This window comes from Mugil cephalus, chromosome 10 (assembly GCF_022458985.1).
Source record: "Mugil cephalus isolate CIBA_MC_2020 chromosome 10, CIBA_Mcephalus_1.1, whole genome shotgun sequence".
In the NCBI taxonomy this organism is placed as follows: Eukaryota; Metazoa; Chordata; class Actinopteri; order Mugiliformes; family Mugilidae; genus Mugil; species Mugil cephalus.
This window is the reverse complement of record NC_061779.1, coordinates 16,252,937-16,275,863: the sequence shown is the minus strand read 5'-3', so window position 1 is coordinate 16,275,863 and position 22,927 is coordinate 16,252,937. Positions and strand designations below refer to the sequence as shown.

The window sequence follows — 22,927 nt, the reverse complement described above, 5'->3', positions numbered from 1 at the left end:
GACGCGTATAGATGATGAAGAAGAAGGAGAGAGAGCAGAGCAGGGCTGAGCTGGGTCACGAAGAGGTTTGTTTTTACAGTTTTGCCATAACTCGAATGACTGTAACAGACTTTCATTTTTCTGTCTGCAGTATTCTTCTGTTATGAAAGAAGATGATTTTTTCAATGAACATGTGTACAAAGTTATTGCAGTTTAGATCTGCTTGAGATGTGTCATGCCATTTTCCTGGGATGGACGGAGAGGAGGAGGAGGAGGAGGAGGAGGAACAGGTAGAGCAGAGCGTAATGAGCCTAAGCAGGAGGGACAGATGATGTGGGAACACCTGACGGGGACTGAAGAAATACAGAGTCCCACATTTCTAAATCCAAATATGGATTCACACGGTCGATTCAAAATGGATAAACGTGTGTGTGAAGAAGAAGAAGAAGAAGAATGAGGCGGCTTAGGATTCATCAGCTCCGACATTTGGCTCAGAACCTGAAACCGAGTACCTATCATGACCACTAAAATATCAAATTACTGACACCAGCGGACGAGGTCCTCGTGTTTTTGTTGTCTCTCCGTCCCACTCCATCTCCCCAAAAAATTACCCGGATTACTGTTTTCGTCGCTCCTCTCGTTTCCCCACCAGTCATTGAACTTTTCTGCGGTCACAGGCCCATTGTCCCGTGTTTGCCTTGGCAGCGACATGAATTGGTGCAGCTGGAAGAGCACAATGAATCGGAGGCGAGCGATCGCGCATGCACGGGAGTGAGCTGAGAGGGAGCTCGAGCCCCGGACTCGGTAGAGCCGAGACGCACCAGATTGGGCTGGCTCGTCCAAGCAGTGCGTTCCTGATTGGTCTGAGCTACAAAGCCGAAATGTGCTTTTGTGTCAACTGGTGTAAGGAAAAAAAAAAAAAAAAAAATCTGAAAAATCTGTCTCCTTTTCCCTCCGCGCTCTCACGCGCTAAAGGACGGCAGCATTTTCTACATCCACAGATCACGTATCACGCACGCAACGCTCATTGATTGATGGCGACCGCCCGGAGACCCTTCATAGTGATTATCGCTCCCGGGCTCGGGAGATGAGTCATAAAAAGGGAAGAGTTATACACTCCAATAGTCTTGATATTGGGCGATATTTCAATATTTGGCCACTCACTCTCGGAGTCTATTTGCCCAGAGAGCTGACGCACGCTCAAATACCCTCAGACACGCATTTGCACAAGTAAACAGAGGAGTCTTGACTTTCCAGTCCCGTGGCGGGCTCGGATATTTGGGTACAGACTGGATCCTGCTGCACAGCCCTAAAAACAAACACGCAGGTCAAACAAGAGCTCCCAGAATGCACCGTGATTCAGCTCGGCTCGCTCGCCACCAAAATAAGCATGGTGATTACATAATCAAAACAAGGAGCCTGGATGCCTAAAACCACTTTGTGATAATTGCCTTGGTTTCATCTAGTGCGCTGGCTCTACAGTGCGTCCTGCCTGTGGTGGTAAAGATTCCTACTACATGAGACTGATTGCTCTGAAATATGCGAGATGCGAAAAAGCGAATCGATTGCCTTTGAGTGACAGTGATCACTTTCTTAATGAGATGATGGAGATTGGTAAATGAGCTATCACGGGGAGATAATGCATTCATAGGACGTCATAGTATCTGCCTCTCGCAGCATCTTTCCCTGGGGTATATCTGTTCCTCCCTTGTCCGCTGCCCTCTAAAAAAAACACCGCTTAATTACAGAGCAACAGAGGGAGGAGGTGAGGACAAAGTGGGAGAAGTAAGGAGAGGCAGAAATAGGGAAGAGGAGGAGAGGGGGGGGAACAAAAAGGCCTTCAGCGTGTAACTAGAGGAGGTGATACGGGTGCACGGGAGCGGCTTTAATACAGTGACGTCAGACGGGGAGGGCGGTCACAATTAGGGTAGTTTTAGAAGTAGAAGCTTCGGTTAAATATTTCAGTTAGCGTTTGACGACTGGAGGGATCTAAAATTCCCCCCCGACTGAATGAAAGGCTCTGACTCTGAGGGGAAAAAAGGGAAACACACAATGACTGCACATCAGACGCGGCTGAGGATTGACAGGCATGTGGCTCCCAGCTCCGTCCAACGAGCTCGCTCCCTCTTAAAGCCCCTGACAAACCTCATTAAGGCTAGTTCACACAGGGTTTACTGACACGAGACATACCAAGAAAGGGCCATGTATAAAACATGAATAGCCCAAGGTTACGTAGCAGAGGCGACGCATGGATCTATAGTGCTTCATGTGGCGCGAACTCTTATTCACAATGAGGCGAACGCCAATCAGCCGCGACGTCAAAACCATCGACAGGAGAAGTGAATAACATTGACAATCCAGTGACAGTTCAATGTTCTGCTGGGAAACGTTTTGACCTGTCATTCATTCATCTGAATGTTGCTGTAAGTGCCTTCAACCTTAGTAATGACACCGGCAGGGTGCAGCCTGACACACACACACACACAAACGATGTAGGAACAACTCAAAAAACACGAAGAACTGCACAAGGTGTTGAAAGTTCACTAGATCTACTGACAACATTCAACAAATATTAGGAAAGTGGTCATAATGTTATGCCTGATCGGTGCATGTGATGTATCTGTGGTATTTACTGTGACTCCCTTAAACTGTCCCTTAAAAAAAAAGACTGGCCCCGGTTTAATAATAGCGGGAATATTATCATTCTGTGCAGACAGATTTTGCTCACACCTCTGTTTCAGCCCGACTCCCAGAGCCACGTCCACCCTCTCTCCCCAACGCCTCTGAAATATTAATGCAATATAATACGCTATTTGTATTAAATATTTAATTCTGTGTCACATTTTGCATCTCATAAACCTCTGGTCAGTATTACTTGAGATTACCTTTGAAATTTTAGCATTTGCAGGACGGGGACAGAATTAGAATAGCGAGGGAGCAGGCGACGGCTGGGAGGGGAGAGCAGAGGAGTTCGTCGTGAGAAGTGAGAGCAGGGGATTGCTTCGGGACGTTCAGAAAAAAAAAAAATGCATCTTGTGTCCTTTTGGCTGCTCCATTTTCCTCTTCCTCTACTTCTAAACACAGCATGCTGTGCTCTGTTTCCCACTGTTTATTACCCACCGTTTGCAGAAGCACTTTGTGTAATGTGTTCCAGACAGATTTGACAGCCTGGACGTGGACCATAAAATACCTCCTGTTAGTGTACCATCTACCAAGAGATCAAAAGCGCAGGTATTTGGAGGCTGTGAGATTCAGGTAGAACAACAAAGGAGGTAGAAGTGAATCGGGGGGAGAAATGGTGAAGGCACAGATTGGAAATAAGATTTTTTTTTTTTTCCTAAAACCAGGACTCCTTTAGGACAAACACGTTTAATGCTCTTGATGTTCTGGTTGTCAGAGTAACCAGCCTCGGCGTGAATATGTCCAAGTGCTTATACAGGAGTGTGTGATCGTGCTTACAGCGCTGAGCTGAGGTTATTATTGTGTGCAGCGATGAGGAAGATCCTATGTATGCAGTCATTCTGTGTGAGACGTTTGAGACGTTTGCTGTCGGGTATTTAGTTTGTTGAATGCTGCTCCAGAGTCTGATTATCAGGATGGAGGCTAGTGAGTGGTCCCAAATGCAGAGCACGACAAACCGGTGGCCAGGCTTTAACCAGGTAGGCTGGTAATTTAGTTATCTATTAGGAGGGAGCGAGTACGGTGGATAGGTTTGAGGCAGGAGGATTTAATTTGGAGCAGGAGAGGACACAAGCATGGGTCACAGGATGGAGCCAAAAACAGGAGCCCTACGCTAAATTCCCCTTAATAACTTCAAACCTTCTGTAAGAAAGTTTCCTGGCGACTTAGTTCATATCAGAGTATGAGTTTGGGAGCATGTCCTTTGGATTTCACTGTTCTGTGCGTTTAAACTGATAAAGAAAAAGTATGTATACGTGTAACTGGGTAGTCCTGCCAATGATCAGAGCCGAACAAATTCAGCAAATTCGCTCTTAACGCAGCGACTCATACCGACTAAAATGGGCTCGTTGGAATAATAGAAACATGCTGAATATTATAACCTTCATAAAGATAAGAATTAGTGCATGACTGTTGTATTATAATGCGTTCATTTACACTTTTGTAGCTAATGGACTGGAAAGCGAGTGTATGCCCTCACTTGTTGTGCTGGAGCATGACCACCAGGCAACTAAAGTCTTACAATCTGGCGCGGTGGTGGAGTTGAAGCTGGTATTTCTAGCAGTGGTGGTTGGGAGTAATTGACAGCTGGTAGGGCAAGTCCCCACACCTGACTCCACTGCTGCAATTAAACAGAAGACACACAGAATTAGGAAAACGGGGGGAAGTAGCCTCCAGACTGAGAGGAGGAGGAGGAGGAGGAGGAGGAGGAGGAGGAGGAGGCTGAGGGCGTGACACTGATGGAGACCGACATGTCAGAGAGTCAGAGACGTGCTCAGTGTTTTATTACAAGTGTATACCCTGCTCCATTTATACTTAGATACCACTGGGCCATTGAAATCATTTTCTGGTGTTCAGCTCTAACTACATACCTCCACCGATCAAGCACAACATTATGACCACCTTCCTAATATTGTGTAGGTCTCAGAGAGTGGGCATTAGTCTTTGAAGGGCGTCCTGTGGTGTCTGGCAACAGGATGTTGTTCGTGAGGGTCTTTGGGTCCTATGGGTTAAGGGGAGGGGCCTCTGTGGATCATCCCTCAGACACTTGATCAGTTTGGAGGCCAGGCTTGTGCTCTTTTTTCATGTTTTTCAACATGATTTTGTGTGTGTTTGCCTGCATCAGGCTGCATGCTACAGGGGATGACTGCTGCCATCAAGGAGTGTCATTTCTATGGTGTGGGGGGTGACTGGTCTGGTCTAGATGGGTGGTCGATGTCTGAGTAACATCAACATGAATGCCAGGTCCAAACATTTCCTAGCAGAACACTGAATTGTCACAAGATGAGCAGTATCATTTACTTCTCCTGTCAGTGGTTTTAATGTTGTGGCTGATTGGAGTATTGTCTGTGTGCTTAGAATAAATGCCGTGCTTGTTTGTTATTACAGACCCCCCTTAGAGATCCTCTATTTGCATTTTGAACTGACGCGTCTTGTGTGGTCTGATCACCAGTGAACAGGTGTAACTGCACCCAAACAGCTTGGAGGATCTCCTGCGATCAAATTGCCCAAACAGCATTCAGCGGTAGCCAGTGATGCATGTGACTGCTTATTCAGTGTAGTGTGAAAGCGAAGGGCCTCCATGACTGCATTCAAGTGCTGTGGGGTCTACTACTGTGTACAACATGCCCATAGCACGATAACTTGTTTACTTGTGACAAACAGAATAGGCTGTGTTTTGAAGTCAAATCATGAGGGGAGGCACAAATGTGGTTTTCCACTGAGCAGCAGTTGTAGTTTCCCACAAAATCAAACGTGTATCATTAAGAAACATAGTCAAGTGTAATTTCCAGCCTAATTCTGATCCATTCTCCTTGCCTGTTGCTTGCATTAAATGCACGTGGAACGGCTTTGCTTCGACAGGATCACGCAGGATTTGTTGGAACCTTTACGAGCTCAAAAAATAGTGCAGTATAAGACATAACTCACTTGGCAATCATCACTCTCAGTGACGAAGTGCAAAAAGATTCACAGTTATTCCGGGGGGGTGGGTGGGGGGGTTTAATGTTATGACTAATAAACAAGCCCTGCCTGGTCCCTTTTGGCTTTACAGTGGAAAGCTGAGAAATAAAAAGCCCTGAGCATCTGTATGCCTGTCTGACCACACTCCCTCACTCACTTCCTCCAGCCGGACTGCATAACCACAGTCAGCCATATGCGTGGTCTCCCCTCAGTCTCTCCCTCCCCCTTCCTGTCTTCAGCCTGCCAGTCCCCAACTAGCACAGCCTGGAGGTAGGGCATGCTGGCAGTCACCTGCTTTTGATTTTTTTTTTTTTTTTTTTCACTCGCTCTGGACTGATCCTATTTTGGGCACTGCTTTTGTCTAGATGCAGGATGCAGGAGCGACACTTTGGACCCCGCACCCCCACCCCCCTCTGCCTTATCATATTACGGACCCCTTCGTGGCCTACGTCACTGTGACATCACGGCGTTAGCTGGAGGCACAACGGAGGGAAACCTGAGGCAAACACGGTCATTGTCAACCGTGAAAATGTCGTCTTGCTGTATTTTTTGACGCCAAAAGCAAAAACACTAACTTGAAGTTTTATCACGTACCAGCCAGTGCCAATCACACACAACTTTGGTGTGGCTTTGGCGATGAAACGAAAGGACTGGAGTGAGACAGTCATCAATGCCCACACTTCATATCAGGTCAGATTCATGTGTAAGGCATCATGAGTTTCAGTCTCCAGTGAGTGAGAGTGTAGGGGTTGGTGATAGCACACGGTCTCGGAGAGTTAGTGTATTAGTATTTTCTCTAAAATACTTGTTTTCCCCGTCCATTCTTGCCAAACCAGTCCGTTGAAATATGCTAACCGCCATTTACAGGCTATAATGTTCGAGATGTTTTGCCTCCAGCTAAGCCCCGCCCCTCAAATTTGTCACACTGTTGACAAACTGTGAATGGGACAACTATTACATCATCATCACCATACATCACGCAGAAACACTGTGGAAGGGTCAATTCATATTTCACCAGTTGTTCTCGATAAGTGTTTGATGGTCCAAGGGGGAAGCACAAATCTTTGCACCTTATGTGTCTCCTGTTCTTCTTCCCCGTGCCTTCGTGCATCACATTCAATCCTTCATGATGGAGAGCCCACTCAGGAATCCTTCAGAACAGTGTGGTGAATCACCCCACATCCACTCAGGCGCTTACTAACAATCACACAAATAAGCATGGACGCCTACCCACACACACATAACACCCCCTTCCACCACCTTACGTTGCAGCCGTGCATCACTTAGTGTTTTGAAGCCGTATAGTGCCACTTTGCACATTTCCATTAGAGAAATGTACAAAACTGTGCCATTAACTTATGAATAGCCACTGATTTTCAAATAAAAGTGATGAGTTTGATTTCAATATGCCCAGAAAGCTTTTAAGCGTCTGATCCAATATTTATCTTTGATTTACTCTGTTCTCTTTTTGTTTTTTTTAAGTAATAGGACCTGAGTTATAATTTTTTTAATGTACATGTTAGTAGGTTGGCGAGTTTTTACGTAGCCACAGAGATGTTGAATCAAAACACTAAATACTGTGCGATTCATCCTCTGGGAACCATAAATGAATTTAAATCACTAAATTCAAATACTAGTTGTTGAGGCTTTTTAAACTGAAACTAGATAGTTAACCAGCGGCAGGGCAACATTCACCTCTAAAAATATCCTCTTTACTTTTTTCATCACACAAATCGCTTTCCTACCAGAAAGACATAGATGAAAGGAGTTCTGCAAGGAAAGGAGAGGCCACAAAGCTAATTCAGTGAAACCCCTGTTCAGTAAAACCAAATCAATTCTAATAGGAACCACTGTTTCTAAACTGTTTCTGAATTTGTTCTCAAGAACCTCTCATTTGGCTTAAAGGTCACGTCGCATACAAATCACCAAAGTGCCCTGTGTGTCCTTTCAGTAATCTAACAGACCTCACAGGGAGACCAGGCTGAGCCGCTGCCTCAATGGCCTCGGTCGTTTTTTCGCCTTCTCCGTCTGGCCCATTACACACAGAGAGAATTATGGCTCCTTTGAAATGAGTTAATTAATCAACCTAAGATCAGGTTAGTTCAGAGCTTTTGTTTTCTTTCCAATTACAATAAATAAACAGTCTCTGTGCCAGTCAGATTGTTTGTGACAAGTGAATTTGCATGTGGCCGGGTCAGGAGCGTAGGCCCTCAAGAGGGTATCAAGTAAATTGAGGAAGTGATGGAAAGCAACACGCCACCGCTTCTGACATTTAATTATATATTTGAGTCAGAAAAACTGTGTTACTCACTATTACTCTGCCAGAAGAGACAGTGATTTCAAGTAATAAGTTAAATCTCTTCTCCTTCTCGCTCCTCCGTTCCTCTCCAGTCTGAACTCGCACTCCCTCTATTATTTCCCCCTAGCTACGGCAGCAATAGTTAGCCAAATGACATCCTTGTCATGATGTTAGGGTGATAATGTCAAGTAGGTGTGAGTGCTCTGTGTGTGTATCACTCTGCTTAATGGCCAAGCCTGCCATTATTTCTCCGCCGCCCCGCGAGCCAGATGGAAAACCTTCCTGCGTTGGTTGACGCGACCATCGTGCGCGCTGCTGCAGGTATTTCAGCCACCCCTAAAATGTTACACCGGGTTTGTGTCGCCACAACAGTCGCCATTAAGATGCTTGTGAGGAAATTAAGACAAGCCATTACAATTTTTCGCCGGGCTAAAATGTCCTCAGGTGCTGCGTAATTGAGTTGGTGTGGAAAGGAAAATTACAGATTGCTCCCTGCAGGAGCGAAGGCCGCGAGGGCCGGTGGCTGGTGGTGGAAAACTATATTTCCCATGAGCTCCCGACTGTACGCTGCTGCATGCGAGCAGCTGCGTGCTATTGTCAATAAGTCTCAGTCTGCTGGGTACTACCCAGCTGTAAATTGTTGACAGTTATACAAGCAAACACATCAATGAGCAGTCAAGCAGCAGACAGCAGGGCTGAGGGCCCTTCTGAAATGACCCCACGCTTATGAAGAGCAAATTATGTTTATGTAGAGCGGGCTGTCTGCAGAATTTCTTACTACATTCCGGGGGAACGGGCCCCATTCGGCTTTATCATTAATTATCTAATGTGTTTTTTGGAACACACTGACTTCTGACTGCGAGGAAGCGGATACATTACAGTAGATGTGAAAAAGATATATTTCATTACTTAAATTTGTCCTTCCTTTGACATTGGCTGATGCTAATAAGGGTTATTTTCTGTGGTGTCTCTCCAGCTGGCGTCTAAAAGCAGAGGGGTATTTAAATCTCTTCCTGACATGGCGCCAGGGCAGCGTTGTCCCCGGGGCCTCTGCCCAGTCCGCAGCGCTGAAGAGGACGGGACCACTTAGATCATAGTGGAGCTTTGCCGTTAATACACAGCCTCGGATGGTAGAGGTCACCTGGGGAGGAAGGTGGTCACTGGAGAGGCGTTGTTCTCCGTTCCATCAGACGAGAGCAGCAGTCACTGAACAAATACAATGTGACCTGTAGAGGAGTTGCCCTGTTCTCCCCCTGTAACCCTATGGCAGTGTCAATTACGGTTTAAATGGGAGCGTTGCACATACAAAGTCACCAGACCCGTTATTTCTTCTAAAGGAACCTTTCGCCCTCTTTCGCTTAGCCGTCGTGGACTTGTACAACTCCTTACACCTGTTGTGATAAGGTTGTGGTCACAGACACGTGCTCGAGTTAGTCAGTGGGAGGACTCGACTCCAGGGAGAGGGAGTGCCACTTGCAGACAGACCAAGACACACATAGGCAGACACACAGACAAAAAGGGGGCATCAGGTCTCTTGAGGCCTGTCTTTTAGTGGCTTTTTTATGGAGTCTACAGAGAGACGACTTGGGCTGGGTTGTGGTGGAGTCAATACTTCACCCTCTAGCTAGAAGCTGTGGTTTGCCCTGTCCTGGGCTTTTACTGCCTGGTCTGTCCAGACTGGTAATAAAGTACTTTTTTACTAACCGTCTTTAATTGAATGAAAAAGGCAAATGTAGGGGGGGCCTCCAGCGAAATTAATTCATTTATGTCGAATGGAGTCCGTCTGGCATTTTCACATGAATTTTGCTCGGTGGATGTGTGTCAGATTCGGACGTGAATAATCGTGTAAACGTCTGGGGCTGAGCTCATTGTGTAGTTGCGTGGTGTTTGATGAGGCTTTATGGAAAGCATCGCGGAATATACTGAGACCGGGCTGCTCCACTGTCATTTGACTGTCATTTAGCTGTCATTCAATTAAAGTTGCACTTGTCCTGCCAATACTTTAATTACACCCTCAATAATTGTTTTCCCACTTTTGAAAAGACGGAGAATATTTAGGCTAATACTTCTTAACATGGAAAGTAGCTCTGGATCTTGGACAGTGCTGGCGCATGCATGCATCCAGGCGCAGACATACCACGAATGCATGCAACTCTGTATCTTTGGCCAAATACAATTGACTTTGACTTGAATTAGATTTTATAATGCCACCCACACGATACATCTGGAGCATCCGAGACCTCTTTGTCTTGGCTGATGTCACCAGCAGTGAGCTGATGATGTGGGCAGATGGGGGACTCTAGGCCTGTATGCATATGCACAAGCTTCACAAATTGCTTCTCAATAGCATTACAGTTGAGTCCCTCTTCCCTCACTCCCACTCTGCTTCTTTCCTGCACTGATCTCTCTCCACTTCCCCGGTTGCATGCGTTCCCACTCATGTCCCTGCGCTTAAGCTGTGTCAAGTGGAAGAATATGTGTGACCTGGTGTGTGCGGCTTTGAGCACATGCATGTATTTTTAAAAAAGGCTGTAACTAAAACGCAACTTTCAGCCCGGATGGCGAAGGCGGTATAGCTGTAGATTAAATGCAGAAATGGTACAGCAGGAGAGAGAAGGGGACCGGGTGTCATAAGTCAGAGGAGCCTGGCAAAATGTGCACCACGCTTGATAATGACTAAATATAAATAAATATAACATGGGCGTATTATTTAGCATTAACTGGATACCAACCAAAGAAAATCATGATCGTCTGAAATGCTGCCTGTCCTTCAATTAAACGATGAGTCATGGAGAAAAAAAACCTTCACGTCATGTGTTGATTAATTAATTGGCCACGGTGCGCCCTACCTCGGAGCATTATAAGGATAAATTTAAATACGCATTAAAAGCTTGTATTTCCATCTCATACCATCATTTTTTTTAAAGTTAATTTTGTTACGTTCTGTTTAATAAGTCTCATCTCTGGGATGATCTGCCATTGTTTGCTTCCTTTTTGACAGAACTCACTGTCATTTGGTTTGTAGCCAGTTCTGAGAAGACATTAAGCAAATGTCACAAAAGTTAGACATAGCAGTCTCTAAGGTTTATCTAGTCTTTTCCCCACTGGTCGTCTGACCCTGCTGAAATCCATAGATTAATCCTGAAAGTCCGTATCGCTTTTCACCTCACGAAAATAACACCGCCGACTCTCCAGACAGTGAGAGTTTGGCCAGATGACAGCATATCGACCAACTCGTCAACCAGCTGACAGGAAGACTACACCCCTCGATACCAGATTACAAGATGGGTTTTTTTTACAAAATACATGAAAATAAATACAAGGTGAAGGCAGCCTCTGCGTTTCCACGGCTTCTACATGGATCGTGAACCGATAACGAGGCCAACTCGTTTTGCCTCGAGCCCGTTAGCTTTAACCTCAGTCGTTTACAAAGTGAACAAATGGTCAGTTGGAGTAATAATGGACATACTGAAAGGGAAGAAGTGTAGTAAAACAACTCGGTAAAATTTATTGTAAGCCCTGACCCTGTTTAGAGCTAATAATGTGGGCTATACGGGCAGCTTAATGCCCCTGAACCTGGAATAATGGTAGTCATGGTTGACTTGGTTTATGGTTCACAAGCTCATTACTGAGATGGACACTGGTCCACCTCCAGCGTATCAACCGCCACCATGTGGACTTAAATCAATAAAGTCAAGGGCAACTGTGGGACCAGTGAATAATGGGTTGTTTGTAACCATGTGAAGTAGCCATGTCGTCCTAAGGCTCAGTGGGATGGTGGAGCTCATTGAGCTTGATCAAGTTTCTGTAATATATAACAGCCATTTGTCCCAGTGTGACACTCACACGGCGCAGGTTGGGGGTGGCACTTAGAAAAGAGGAGAGGTGAAGAGGATGCGGCGGTTACTCTGACCTGAGCAGCATCAGGTCAAGAGGTACAATTAATGAGAAGCTGAATCCACGGTGTATTATTTCTTTAGTCCTGGCGGATAATTAACCGATCAACCGCGCTGACCAACAGAAAAACGCTAAAATAGTATCCAAGCAGACGGATGAGTTAACCCCTGCGTTCGGAGTCATCCTGTGATGTATGACTGTTATCCTTTATTAATGCCTGCTAGATGCGGAGGCAGAGTCACTTACAAATACAAGGTGGCTTGCCGGAAGGCAGGGGAGAGTGTGTTTGGTAAATGTGATGGGCCTTTGTGGCTTACATATGAAAGTCATTTATTTCAATCTGGCCAGTTAATTCTGAGGCAGAGCTGGGGGAGAAAATTATGGCAGAGCCACTGATGGATTATGTGATAGATCAGACCATGCTTACAGCATAAAGTCCCTTTCAAAGGCAGAAGGAATAGATGCACCCAAGATGTTAGCTCTATCACTCATTCAATCAGAAGTAAAAGCAGACGTTCATTTTACCCCCCACTGAAATGGCAACATTAAACATAATTAGTCGTCGCTCAGCGCGTTGGCTTTGGTTTGTAGAAAGTGGTGCTGCGCGGGTTTTTATAAATAAAAATGTGATGTATTAGTTTCCAACCGTGTGCTGCGTTTCCACGGAAGTAACATGCTCTGAGAAAATGAGAGAAAGGCACCCACACATAAAGGAATGTACAGGAGAAGCTGTAGAGACTGGAGACTGAGTTATGTGTATTGCAATAGGAAATTTGCTAATCAGGACATTTATTATTTTTTTTTATGAATTCATTTTGTCAGTATTATATGGCACCATTTACTGCAGAGTGAACTCTCGCAGCGAGCAGGATGCTGGTTGTTTTTGACACTCGCTCACACTATTTATTAACTATTAGTTCTACCAATGATCTGCTCCCACGGCTAATCTACAGGTGGTGGTAATGTGCCAGAGCAACAAAGGAAGGCAGGATGGAGAGTGATGATTGGCTATTTTTATGTTATGTTACATGAAAACCCCGTGGAGTGTCTGTATACCAGGCGTATCCAAATCAGACAAACGTAATCATTTTGTTCTCCTGTAAACACACGAAAAACATCATTCATTCACTGCGCAACCACAGTGTCCCACTTCTGTTGGATTTTTATGGGCTCATCCACCGTCACAGGTGCTAATTGGATGATGGTGCCATTATACAGTAGGTGACACCAGGCATGTATCACATGGTGTGATGCTGGTCCACTTCCAGGCCGGCGTGTCACTGAGCCGAGATGAAGCTTGTCCTTCATGTATCATGTGGGTGGTATGAAGCTTATCCTTCATCTCAGGCAAACGTGAGTGGCAGTTTTTTTTTTTTTTTTTTTTTTACACTTGCTGTGAAGCAGCCTCTGTGACAGCACAAGAGTGCCACAGCTGAGCCACTGGGAGCATATAGGGACAGTGATCTGGCAAAGCTCACTGTAGCCTACAGGGGATGCAAGAGACACTCGGTCTCACCACAGGTGCTCTCCACCTGTCAAAAATTTCACCGGTTCCTCTACACATCCCTGTGATTTGTGACACATGGGGCTCCGGCGTTCACTCTGCTCTGGGGTTAGTGGTTAAAGAGCGCTACCAGGCCTCTGCTTGTTTTTCCACGTCTGCTGCAAATTGCACGGACAAAACATCATGGCCGTCAACATAGTCGCTTTTTAATTTGCTGAATGGATGCTCCAGCCGTCGGTTTGGCTTTGATCGCTCCTGCCCACTTGCTTGAGATTAATTATCAGCTGCAGTGAACATTAAGTGGTCTTTATGGCTTTTCACATTTATCTTCGCACGATAATGTAAAGTGGTGGCGGTAAGCCCAAACGCTGAGAGTCCACTGCCAGTCATCCATAAGCTACAGGATGATGTCAGAAAATCCAACTGGGGAGCGCAAACAATGCGTAGACAAAGATCTTATAAAATATGCATCTCCTTCCATGTAGGTCATACGTTTGTGTGCTCCACTCAAGTGCAGTTATGGATGTATGAATGTCCCGGCAGCACATTTGTTGGGAAGCAAGAATTTATTGAGTGGTCTCAGCTTGGATCATGTCCTGCTGAAAGTAAAAGAACCAGCGGCTGTGAACAGAATATAAAGTGTGCATTCATCTGTTTAATGTGCGCTATGATTTAAAGATGGACAGTAATTATATATATCGAAACATCCACTGAAAATCGCCCACAGGATCGCAAGTGCTTAAAATAGCTGTAATGCATGTTACCAGTCAGAAGTTTGGACACACCTCATTTAATGTTTTTATTTTAGATTCTCACTGAAGGCTTCAATACTATGAAAGACCACATATGGAATTATGTAGTACACAAAAAAGTGTGAAGTAACTCAAAATATGTTTTATATTTTAGATTCTTCAGAATAGCCACCCTTTGCTTCGATTGCTGCTTTGCACACATTGGTATTCTCTCAGTTCCCAGAGGTGCTGAGGACTTGTTGGCCCTTTTGCCTTCCTATCCCAAACCATCTCAGTTGGGTTTAGGTCAGGTCATCTGGCACAGCACTACATCATCTCCTTCTTGGTCAAACAGCCCTTACACAGCCTGGAGGTGTGTAAAAATAAATGATGTCTGTGAAGGTTCTCAGTCATCCAGGTCATGGTAATCCAAAAAGCGTTGAATTTGCGTTGAAAGACGTTTCGCCACTCATCCGAGTAGCTTCTTCAGTTCAGTTCTTCAGAACTGAAGAAGCTACTCGGATGAGTGGCGAAACGTCTTCAAGAAATTCTACAAGTCCAGCTGACCTTATTCAACGCTTTTTGGAAAAATAAATGATGACCCAAAAAAAAAAACAAAAAACACAAACTGGATGGGACGGCATGTCGCTGCAGGATGCTGTGGTTGCCATGCTGGTGCAGTTTTGAATAAGCCGTGTCACCAGCAAAGCACCACGCAATGTAGAGACCATCCGTTCACCTTCACACAAAGATACGGAACCAAAGATCTCAAGTTAGGGTTCATCAATTCAAAACTCAGATTTCCACTGGTCTAATGTCCATCCCTGGTGTTTCTTGGCCCAGACTAACCTCTTCTCGTGTTGTTTTTCCTTAGTAGTAGTAGGTTTCTTAGCAGCTATTCGGCCATAAAGGCCTGATTCCTCTGAACAGCTGATGTAGAGATGTGTCTGCTCCTAGAAGTGTGTGTGGCGTTTATCTGGGCTCTAATCTGAGCCGCTGGTAACGTGGGATTTCTGAGGCTGGCGACTCAAATGAACTGATCCTCAGCAGCAGAGGTGACTCTTTCTCTTTCTTTCTTTCTCTTCTGGACTGACCGACCTTCAGCCCTTAAAGTGATGGTGGCTGGGATGGCGTTTCTCTTTACTTAGCTGATTGATTCAGTTGTCAATTGGGGCTGCCAGCTGTGTACCAACCTGACTTCAGCACAACACAACTGATGGTCCCAATCCCACGAATAAGGCAAGAAATTCCACAAATGAACCCTGACAAGGCGCACGTGTGAAGTGAAAACCATTTCAGGTGACCACACCATGAAGCTCAGTGAGAGAAGGCCAAGGGTTTGCAGTGCTGTCATGTAGTTCCATATATCTTGCATCAGTGGGTATCAACAATGTAGAAATTATTAAAGATAGAGAAAAAGCACTGAATGTGAAGGTGTGTCCAAACTTTTGAGCGGTAGTGTGTATATATATGTACAAATGTGCAACTGTAAATTCATCAAGACAAGCATTGTAGAGACTAGTTTAGCAGATATATGTGATTTTTGGAAGAGCTGCCATGTTTTCTTAAGCAAACAGGAATACCCACATACCAAAGTGGTACACATTGTTGTCTTGCATGAAGAAAACTGTCAGTCATCTGTCGCCTACCCCACTTGAAATGGTGATCTGTCATAAACAAATGTCTATTTCAGCCTCCCCAGACTGTCTGAGTTAACAACAACACCGTTAGGGATAAAACATACCATGTCATTAGTTCGTTCTTTGAATCGAGGCGCCCAGCTCTGAACTCGCCGTGTTAAATGTCACCTCATCAGTTCATTTGACAATCGCGTTATTTACCTGGAACCGCGGGAATTACTCGTTTTATCCACAGCTGCTCTTTTGAATCAATTTATTTCGTGTGACTTTGAAATATTTGGTTCAAACGCCTTCATATGGGTGTGCTGTTGTACCATCGCACAGTCTTTTGTCTTGAGACACAGCTGTGTTTAAAAAAAAAAAAAAAAAAAAAAAAAGCAATAATCTGGAGCGTAGAATTGAATGAGGAAGTAGACGGAAGCAATTTGAAATACAGAGTGTTGCAATATTACTGGAAGTAAATAACATTTTTCAGTTACACACACATCCTGCCTCCGAGGGGACGGGCCTTAAAGACATCTGAGTGACATCTGAGGACTGCCCTGCAGTTCAGCGGACATAAAGAGGACAGAAACCAGACTCTCAGCTACAACAAGCGGGCACTTTGAAGTGGCGATTAGGCTATGAGCTTTGCACCCAGAGCTTCTGAAGCACTGCCCTTTCCACCTCAGTGCAAGCATACAGATGAGGTGTGGCAGCTTTGCTGACTGGACACTGCTCCAGTTCCGCCTGTCCAATTAGCAATTTCTTCTACCCCTGAGGACTGGTCTCTTTCTGCCTGCTTTAGCTCACTGCGTGTGGACCAGATCACCTGCGTGTACAGCGTCACTGTGTGCGACCACAGCGGCGCTTGTTGCGTTCAAAGCCGCTGTGCTCTCCACGCCGACGAGCGTACCGTGCCCTCATAGTTTCTCCAAGTTCTGTCTTTTAATAATGGTCCACGTTTAACCTCGGCTGTGATCTGGCGTTTGTTGTCCTCTTTAGCGAGAAGCTTCATTGCGAGCTCATTTACAGCATCATTGTCGCTACTCGCCCCGGTACATCGTGCCATTTATTCCCTCTTTTATGTGCATATAAAAGAGGTGGCCACTGAAATCCAAAACAAACAAGAGACTTTCAAGTTCAAGAGTGCTCTGACTTCTAAAGGCTTCTGATCAAAGGGTTCAATGGCTTGTTCAGCTCACTTGTCAGTTTTGCCGAGTGGTGCCATTTCAGATGTGATTCATCGCCCTCCATTTGAAAGTATCTTTTTTTCATTACCATCATTTTTTTTCTTCATTCACTTCATTACATATATTAATGATGGCTGCGTATTAGCTGTTCCTGTTTCTCATCAAGTCAGATCCTTACTACAGTTTCAGCATATGTTTTTTTGAGTACGAGTATTTCAAACTAAAGATTCTGTTGTGCCGAGGAGGAAGGAGAAATTTAATTCTGTGTGTTGTGCAGGCGTCTCTTACTCTAATGATACCTCTTTTCCTCCAAAGCCAAAATGCTGAATATTTGCATATCTGTCTAATACTGTAACACAGACTTACCTTTTTTTTCCTTCTGCACATGCTCTGCGTGCTGTACAGTAGCTCTCTGTAGTGTTTAAAGGGAACGTATAATCCATGAAGTGGAAAACCAGAATCCAGCTGTCCATTACCGAGCGCAATAACATGGCTTCTTTGGATGAAGCATTTTAGATAGAAGCTTTGTGCTCTCTTACTCTCATGACACAGTTCATAAACCATGCGCGCCCCCCCCCCCCACACTTCTACCCATCCGTCGACCTTCAGTGGAAACACGCTTTCCCACACGCACCTGCCTGACTCCAGCATGGAGCCACTTAGCTCTGATGCTACCAGACGCCCTTAACCGGAGACGAGTTCAGCTCGTCTTATTTAAGATCCATCGCTGGCCTTGTTAATGTTATGATATCGAATGGAGTCAACTTTGTGCTGCCCTCGGGATCGTTTTCAGGAGGACACGACTGCCATTAACAGGCTCCTTTACCATAGATAGATAGATACTACATCCACCTAATTAATGCAACTATCCTTCACCAAATTTTCCTGACTGATGTCTCTGACATGACTAATCTTCAGATTATGTTAAAACCGTGTCAGAAAGGCAGTGATTTAAATTATGTTAAACTGAAGTTGAATCCTGTATAGATCAGGTAAGAATGCACCGGGTTTGACTAGAGTCCCCAGTAAAACCTGTCTAGTTACATAGATAAACATTTTGAATTGAAAATCTGAATAGAAGTAGAATTTAGTTTCCAAGTAAACTCTACAGGACAGCAAACTACTTCCGGACTACTGTAATAACATTTATAGGCAGAACAGATAATGAGTTTAAACCCAAATGTTGCGATGTATAATAGTAATATAAAGTCATACATGTTAAGGGTATGAACTGGATGACACAGATGTGTAGACTGTGTTTTGTCATTTTAAATTAGTGGCACGACGGCCACATGTGTGTTTATTGGGTTAGTCAGATGAAAAACAGAACTAATAAGATATACCTACCTAGAGTATACAGCCTGCATTGCTTATGAATAAATAAAATGATCTTTTGCCCAACAACAAAAACATTTACGGTATTATTTGTCAGGTAATAACTAGAAGTCTAATCATTGTCTACCTGACGTTGAGTTTGTTGTCTCTGGGCTGAGCAGTTCTGTATGCATTCTTGTTTCTGATGTAGCCTCAGGTGTCACACTGACTTCAAACACCAGCCGAGGCTGTGGGAAAACCGTGCAATCCGACGTCGATCCCGCTCGGATTTTCCATATGAAACCCCTTTACCTGCCACCGTTCCTCCTCCATTCCGCGCTGGTCCGTTCCCAGAGGACATGGCGAGGAGGAGAGTACGGCAAAGTTGTGACGGAGAAGTGAGATGAAAAGGCGTAGGGAGGGAAGGAGACGGCAGTTGGGGAGAAGACAAAACCCAGTTACTGAAAGGAAAATCACGGCTGTTTGTCAGCGTTTGCCGGTGAACCGTGTGAAAATGTATTCTGGCGCCCGTTTAGGAATCAGGATTGTTCAAAGGAAATCATGAATTTGAATACATTAGCATCTTTCTGCGGTGTAAATACCAGCGCTCAATGAGGCTGCGTATCCCTGTCCTCCTCGGCGAAGGCCATCCGATTGTTTAAATGAGGCAAATGCGCGGCTTAAAACCCACAGTGTTGATGTGTGAATCCTTTCTGCCTCTCACACACATGCTGAGGCACATACGAGCAGCAATACATGATGGTTTCTTCTTCTTATTTTTTTTTTTTAACAACTGCCTTCCAGAGCCACCTCTCTCACTGGGCATCTACTGATACCCATTAATCATGAGCTCTCTTGTATTGTCAGCCCTGCCTCCCCCTCTCTCCCCCCCTCCTCCCCCCCTCCCCTCCCTCAGCCTGTCAGTTAACAAGCAGTGACACCATGACAGTGATGTGTGTGCGACTGACTGATGCCTGGCTGCAGTCCTTATTGGAAAGGTATTGAAATGCTCCGGCACGAAGGGAAGGGGGTGGCGGTGATGAGATTGTGTTTCTCAGTTTTCTTGTGACAGAATGTAAAAATGGCAGCTCTGCTCGGCTATTCAATTAAACGCGGGGAGAGAAGGCCCCGGCTTTATTTTGGTCTGCCCCTGTTGACAACGTGATTTACTGTGGCACACAATCAGCGCTGTGGCAAGGATCCCCTTTTTTTTATTTTTTTTTATTCCATAATGGAGAAAATATCTCCATGTACATGCACTCATTTTTCTCTCCCTGTACATGTGTGTGTTTGTGTGCACAGGCTCCGTGTCCCTCAGTGTGTTCCTGGTCTCCCTCGCAGTGACAGTGTGTGCTGTTTGGCTGGTGGCTCTTTGTGGCGTCTGTGGCTGGTGTCAACGCAAGCTGGTGAGTTTACACACACGCACGAGCTTCACTAACAGATCCGCCATAGCTTCCAGTCACATTTGTTCATCCTAATGTGCTTTAATAATCACGGAGCCTTCACGAGTGTTCAGAGTTTACGGATAAATGATACTGGGGTGCTTCATTGAAAAGGACAATGTGTGCAAACATTATGGAAATCTTCCTCGTTTGACACATTTCTGAGAAGACTCAGTTATTCATGATGACATATGTAAGCACCAATAAAAAAAAAAGCAAGAAGTGAAAGTTCTGCATTCAAAATTATATTATTATAACACCAACTGTGTCTAATACCACATTATAAATTTCTCTTTTACGTCATTAATACTGATGAATAAGTGTGTATGTAGTTTTATTTGCTGTTATTTGCTGGAGCAAGTTTTACCGACTTTATTCAGTATTAACTTTACAAATGGTAAAAATAAAAATGTCACATATTGGTATTCACTGGACCTTGAACTGAGTCGCTGCTGTCAAGTGGAATATTGTCTGACTCTCTCTTGAGACCCAAACTATTTTCATTTCTTCTTGTAAGGAATCACAAATTCCACCCCCAAAAATGTGTTCCTAAGCAATGTTTTTACAGTTCATTGTAAAAAAGTTCATTATAAGGTAATCCTAGATTACGGATGGGCATCGATAACTTCATCAATATCATTAGCCTTCATGCTTATCGATTCCCCTTATGGATAGTTTTCGTGCCAAATCTTTACACCCCAGTCCAGATGGTGGCGGTAATGTATCTACAAGTTGTTTAGCAACCACCATAAAACGAAAAAATCTTTAAGTCAAAGCCAAACCCTGTGTCTGAAATTGTTCACTCACTCTTTAACCTCTGCTCCCTGTGTAGGGTTGCACTATATAGTGAGTTCAATCCCAACAGCTTTCAGACACTACACGTATCATCGTTTGACGCGACGTTAATGACGTCACTGCTGTTGCATCATTACATCTTAGACTCCCGCAGCTCCCCCGGTTATCCCATTATAATTTACACTTTACTAAAACGTGATGATTTTGTAAACACATGTGTGATGTTCACGAACTAAAATATCAAACTATATTTACAGTAAGTTTCAAAAACGTGTCTCTTAAGGTGGCACTGCTAGAGACGTAATGCTTGAGTGCTCACTACTTTTCTCAATGCTTTATGGGAAATTGCCCTATGGAGAGCATAGAATTTGACCACTAAGGTTTCAGACGCCCTATATACGGGTTAGGAGGCGATTTTTGACACAGCCAATGGTCAAAGCAGGTGACGCTCAGGTGACGAGAAGGAAGACGCGATGGCAGAGGGACTTAAACGGTCCAAAGTGTGGCTTCACTTATCCGGCACAACGAGTAACTTATGCAGCACCGCACAATTTCAAGCACGACCAACACGCTGAAGCATTTGTGGATGACGCATGGCATTAAACACAGAGTGCAGCTATCGCTAAGACTCAGCAGAGCTAGTCAGGATCCAGTGACCAATTTCCTGTTTGTTTTCTTACACGAGCTCTTATCTCTTGTTTAGAAACTCAATAAAATTGAGTTACATGAAACCACGAACGCCTACCTTTTCTAGAACAGACATCCACAGGAGGAATTGATAGAATTCAATAGAAAATCAGATCTATGAGCAGAATCGATAATGGCATCGGTATCAATAATATCGTATGGATTGCCCATCCTTATCCTAGATGTAACTTTAATTGCCAGATATGACTGAGTAAAAAATATTATTTTTTCCATCTGTAATGCACAAATAACACGATCTTCAGTAAATGCACTTGTCAGTCATTTATCATCCATCACTGCACATCATTGCAGACCAATGGCCACGGTTACATTGCACCAGTGCTTCAGCTAGGTCTAATTAATCTGTCGGTGCGCTCCAACGTCAGCGAGCTGCACTGGTAAAGCGTCGGCACCAGTCCAGTCGCCGAGGAGAAACCGAACACAGATCAAACGGGCTGACCTCTGACAGAGGGCATGTCATCGTGATTATGTGGTATGAAATGTGATTGATTAAAAGGAGGCAACCACTCATTAGACAGGACAGAGCTCTGAGCTCTGAGTGCCACTTCACATGACTGATTTTTTTCCCTTACATTTGCATGCCTTTGAAGTTAATTGATTTCTGATTCATCCTGTACTTGTACAACCCAGGAACACAGGTCGCCTATTTTAAGTTTAATGCCGGCTCGAACTCTTGCTCGTGTCAGCTCGCCGTCGCACTGCTGTGAAACTTATTGGACCACAGATGGTGGAATTTGGCATCACTGCAGCCTCCGCACACCACGAGTGTTACTACATAATAAAATTTGCTTTGCCAGAGTCCCCAGTAAGGTGAGGGTACCTAGATTACACCTCGATGTCATTACAACAGCGTGGATAGGGGGGGAAATGGTCCATGCTGAAATGGGACAGTGGTACAACACAGAATGTCCATTGTTTGCTTCACTGGAACATCACATTATATTTGATATTCCACTTTAAAGTAAATGGGGCAGTGAATGACTCCTGGGTTCCTGCTGTGGATGGAGGTTGTTCAGCTCCCAGCACCTTGCAAAGTCCCGGGGGTCCTCTCTGGAGCACTGCTGTAAATGGATCTTATTTCCTTTGCTGTGACAGTGCCGTGCAGTCGCTGCAGAGCAGAGCAGAGCAGAGCAGAGTAGAGCAGAGCAGGGCAGAGCAGCAGTGGGCTGGGACCGGGAGACAGTCATTTGGCCTCATGACCCTGCGGAGGCAAATCTGAACCACACCTTCACTCACAAGATGATTTCCTTGCGTCTCATTTGAGACCAAGGAATGGGAACTGATGTTTGATATATTTTTTTTTGATGTTATTGATTATTGCCGTCCCCGATTCTTTGTTTTTTTTGGCACCGATGCAACCTTGTTATCATCTCCGAGAATCTCGGGCGGAGCCAAAGTTCCGCTGTTTAGCCGTAGTTTCAAGAAAGGGTGAAAACCTTTTACGGAAAGTGATGTGACTGCACGCTGACGCCCGTTCGAGTCTTTGAAGCAAAGTAAAAGTGTTGAGCTGGCTGCAGCGACAGATGATATTTGCACTTTTCCTAAGTCAATAAGAAATGTGCTGAGTCCTCCTCTGTGGAGTTAATGTTAAATTACATAGGATACTCGCCCCAATCTGAAAGGACCGTGTTTCTGCCACCACAGCTATGAAGACATGTTCTGGTCTTCCTAACCAACACGGCCGCGTAGATTGCATTGTTTTGCACCGTCAGAAAAACATGGCAGCGTCTATAGAGCAATTAATCTTACAATGCTGAGCCAGTTATTGATTTCCAGCCTAACTGCGTGTGTGATGATATATTTTTT

General features: G+C 44.7%; 1 protein-coding gene across 1 annotated transcript in view; it reads left to right on the top strand.

Annotated features, from left to right (window-relative positions):
- syt7a (synaptotagmin VIIa) overlaps positions 1 to 22,927 on the top strand; it is a 77,875-nt gene that overhangs the window by 10,841 nt on the left and 44,107 nt on the right. The window contains exon 2 of the mRNA XM_047595466.1: positions 19,479 to 19,582. Within this exon, the coding sequence (XP_047451422.1) occupies positions 19,479 to 19,582 (104 nt within the window). The remainder of the gene's footprint in view (positions 1 to 19,478; positions 19,583 to 22,927) is intronic.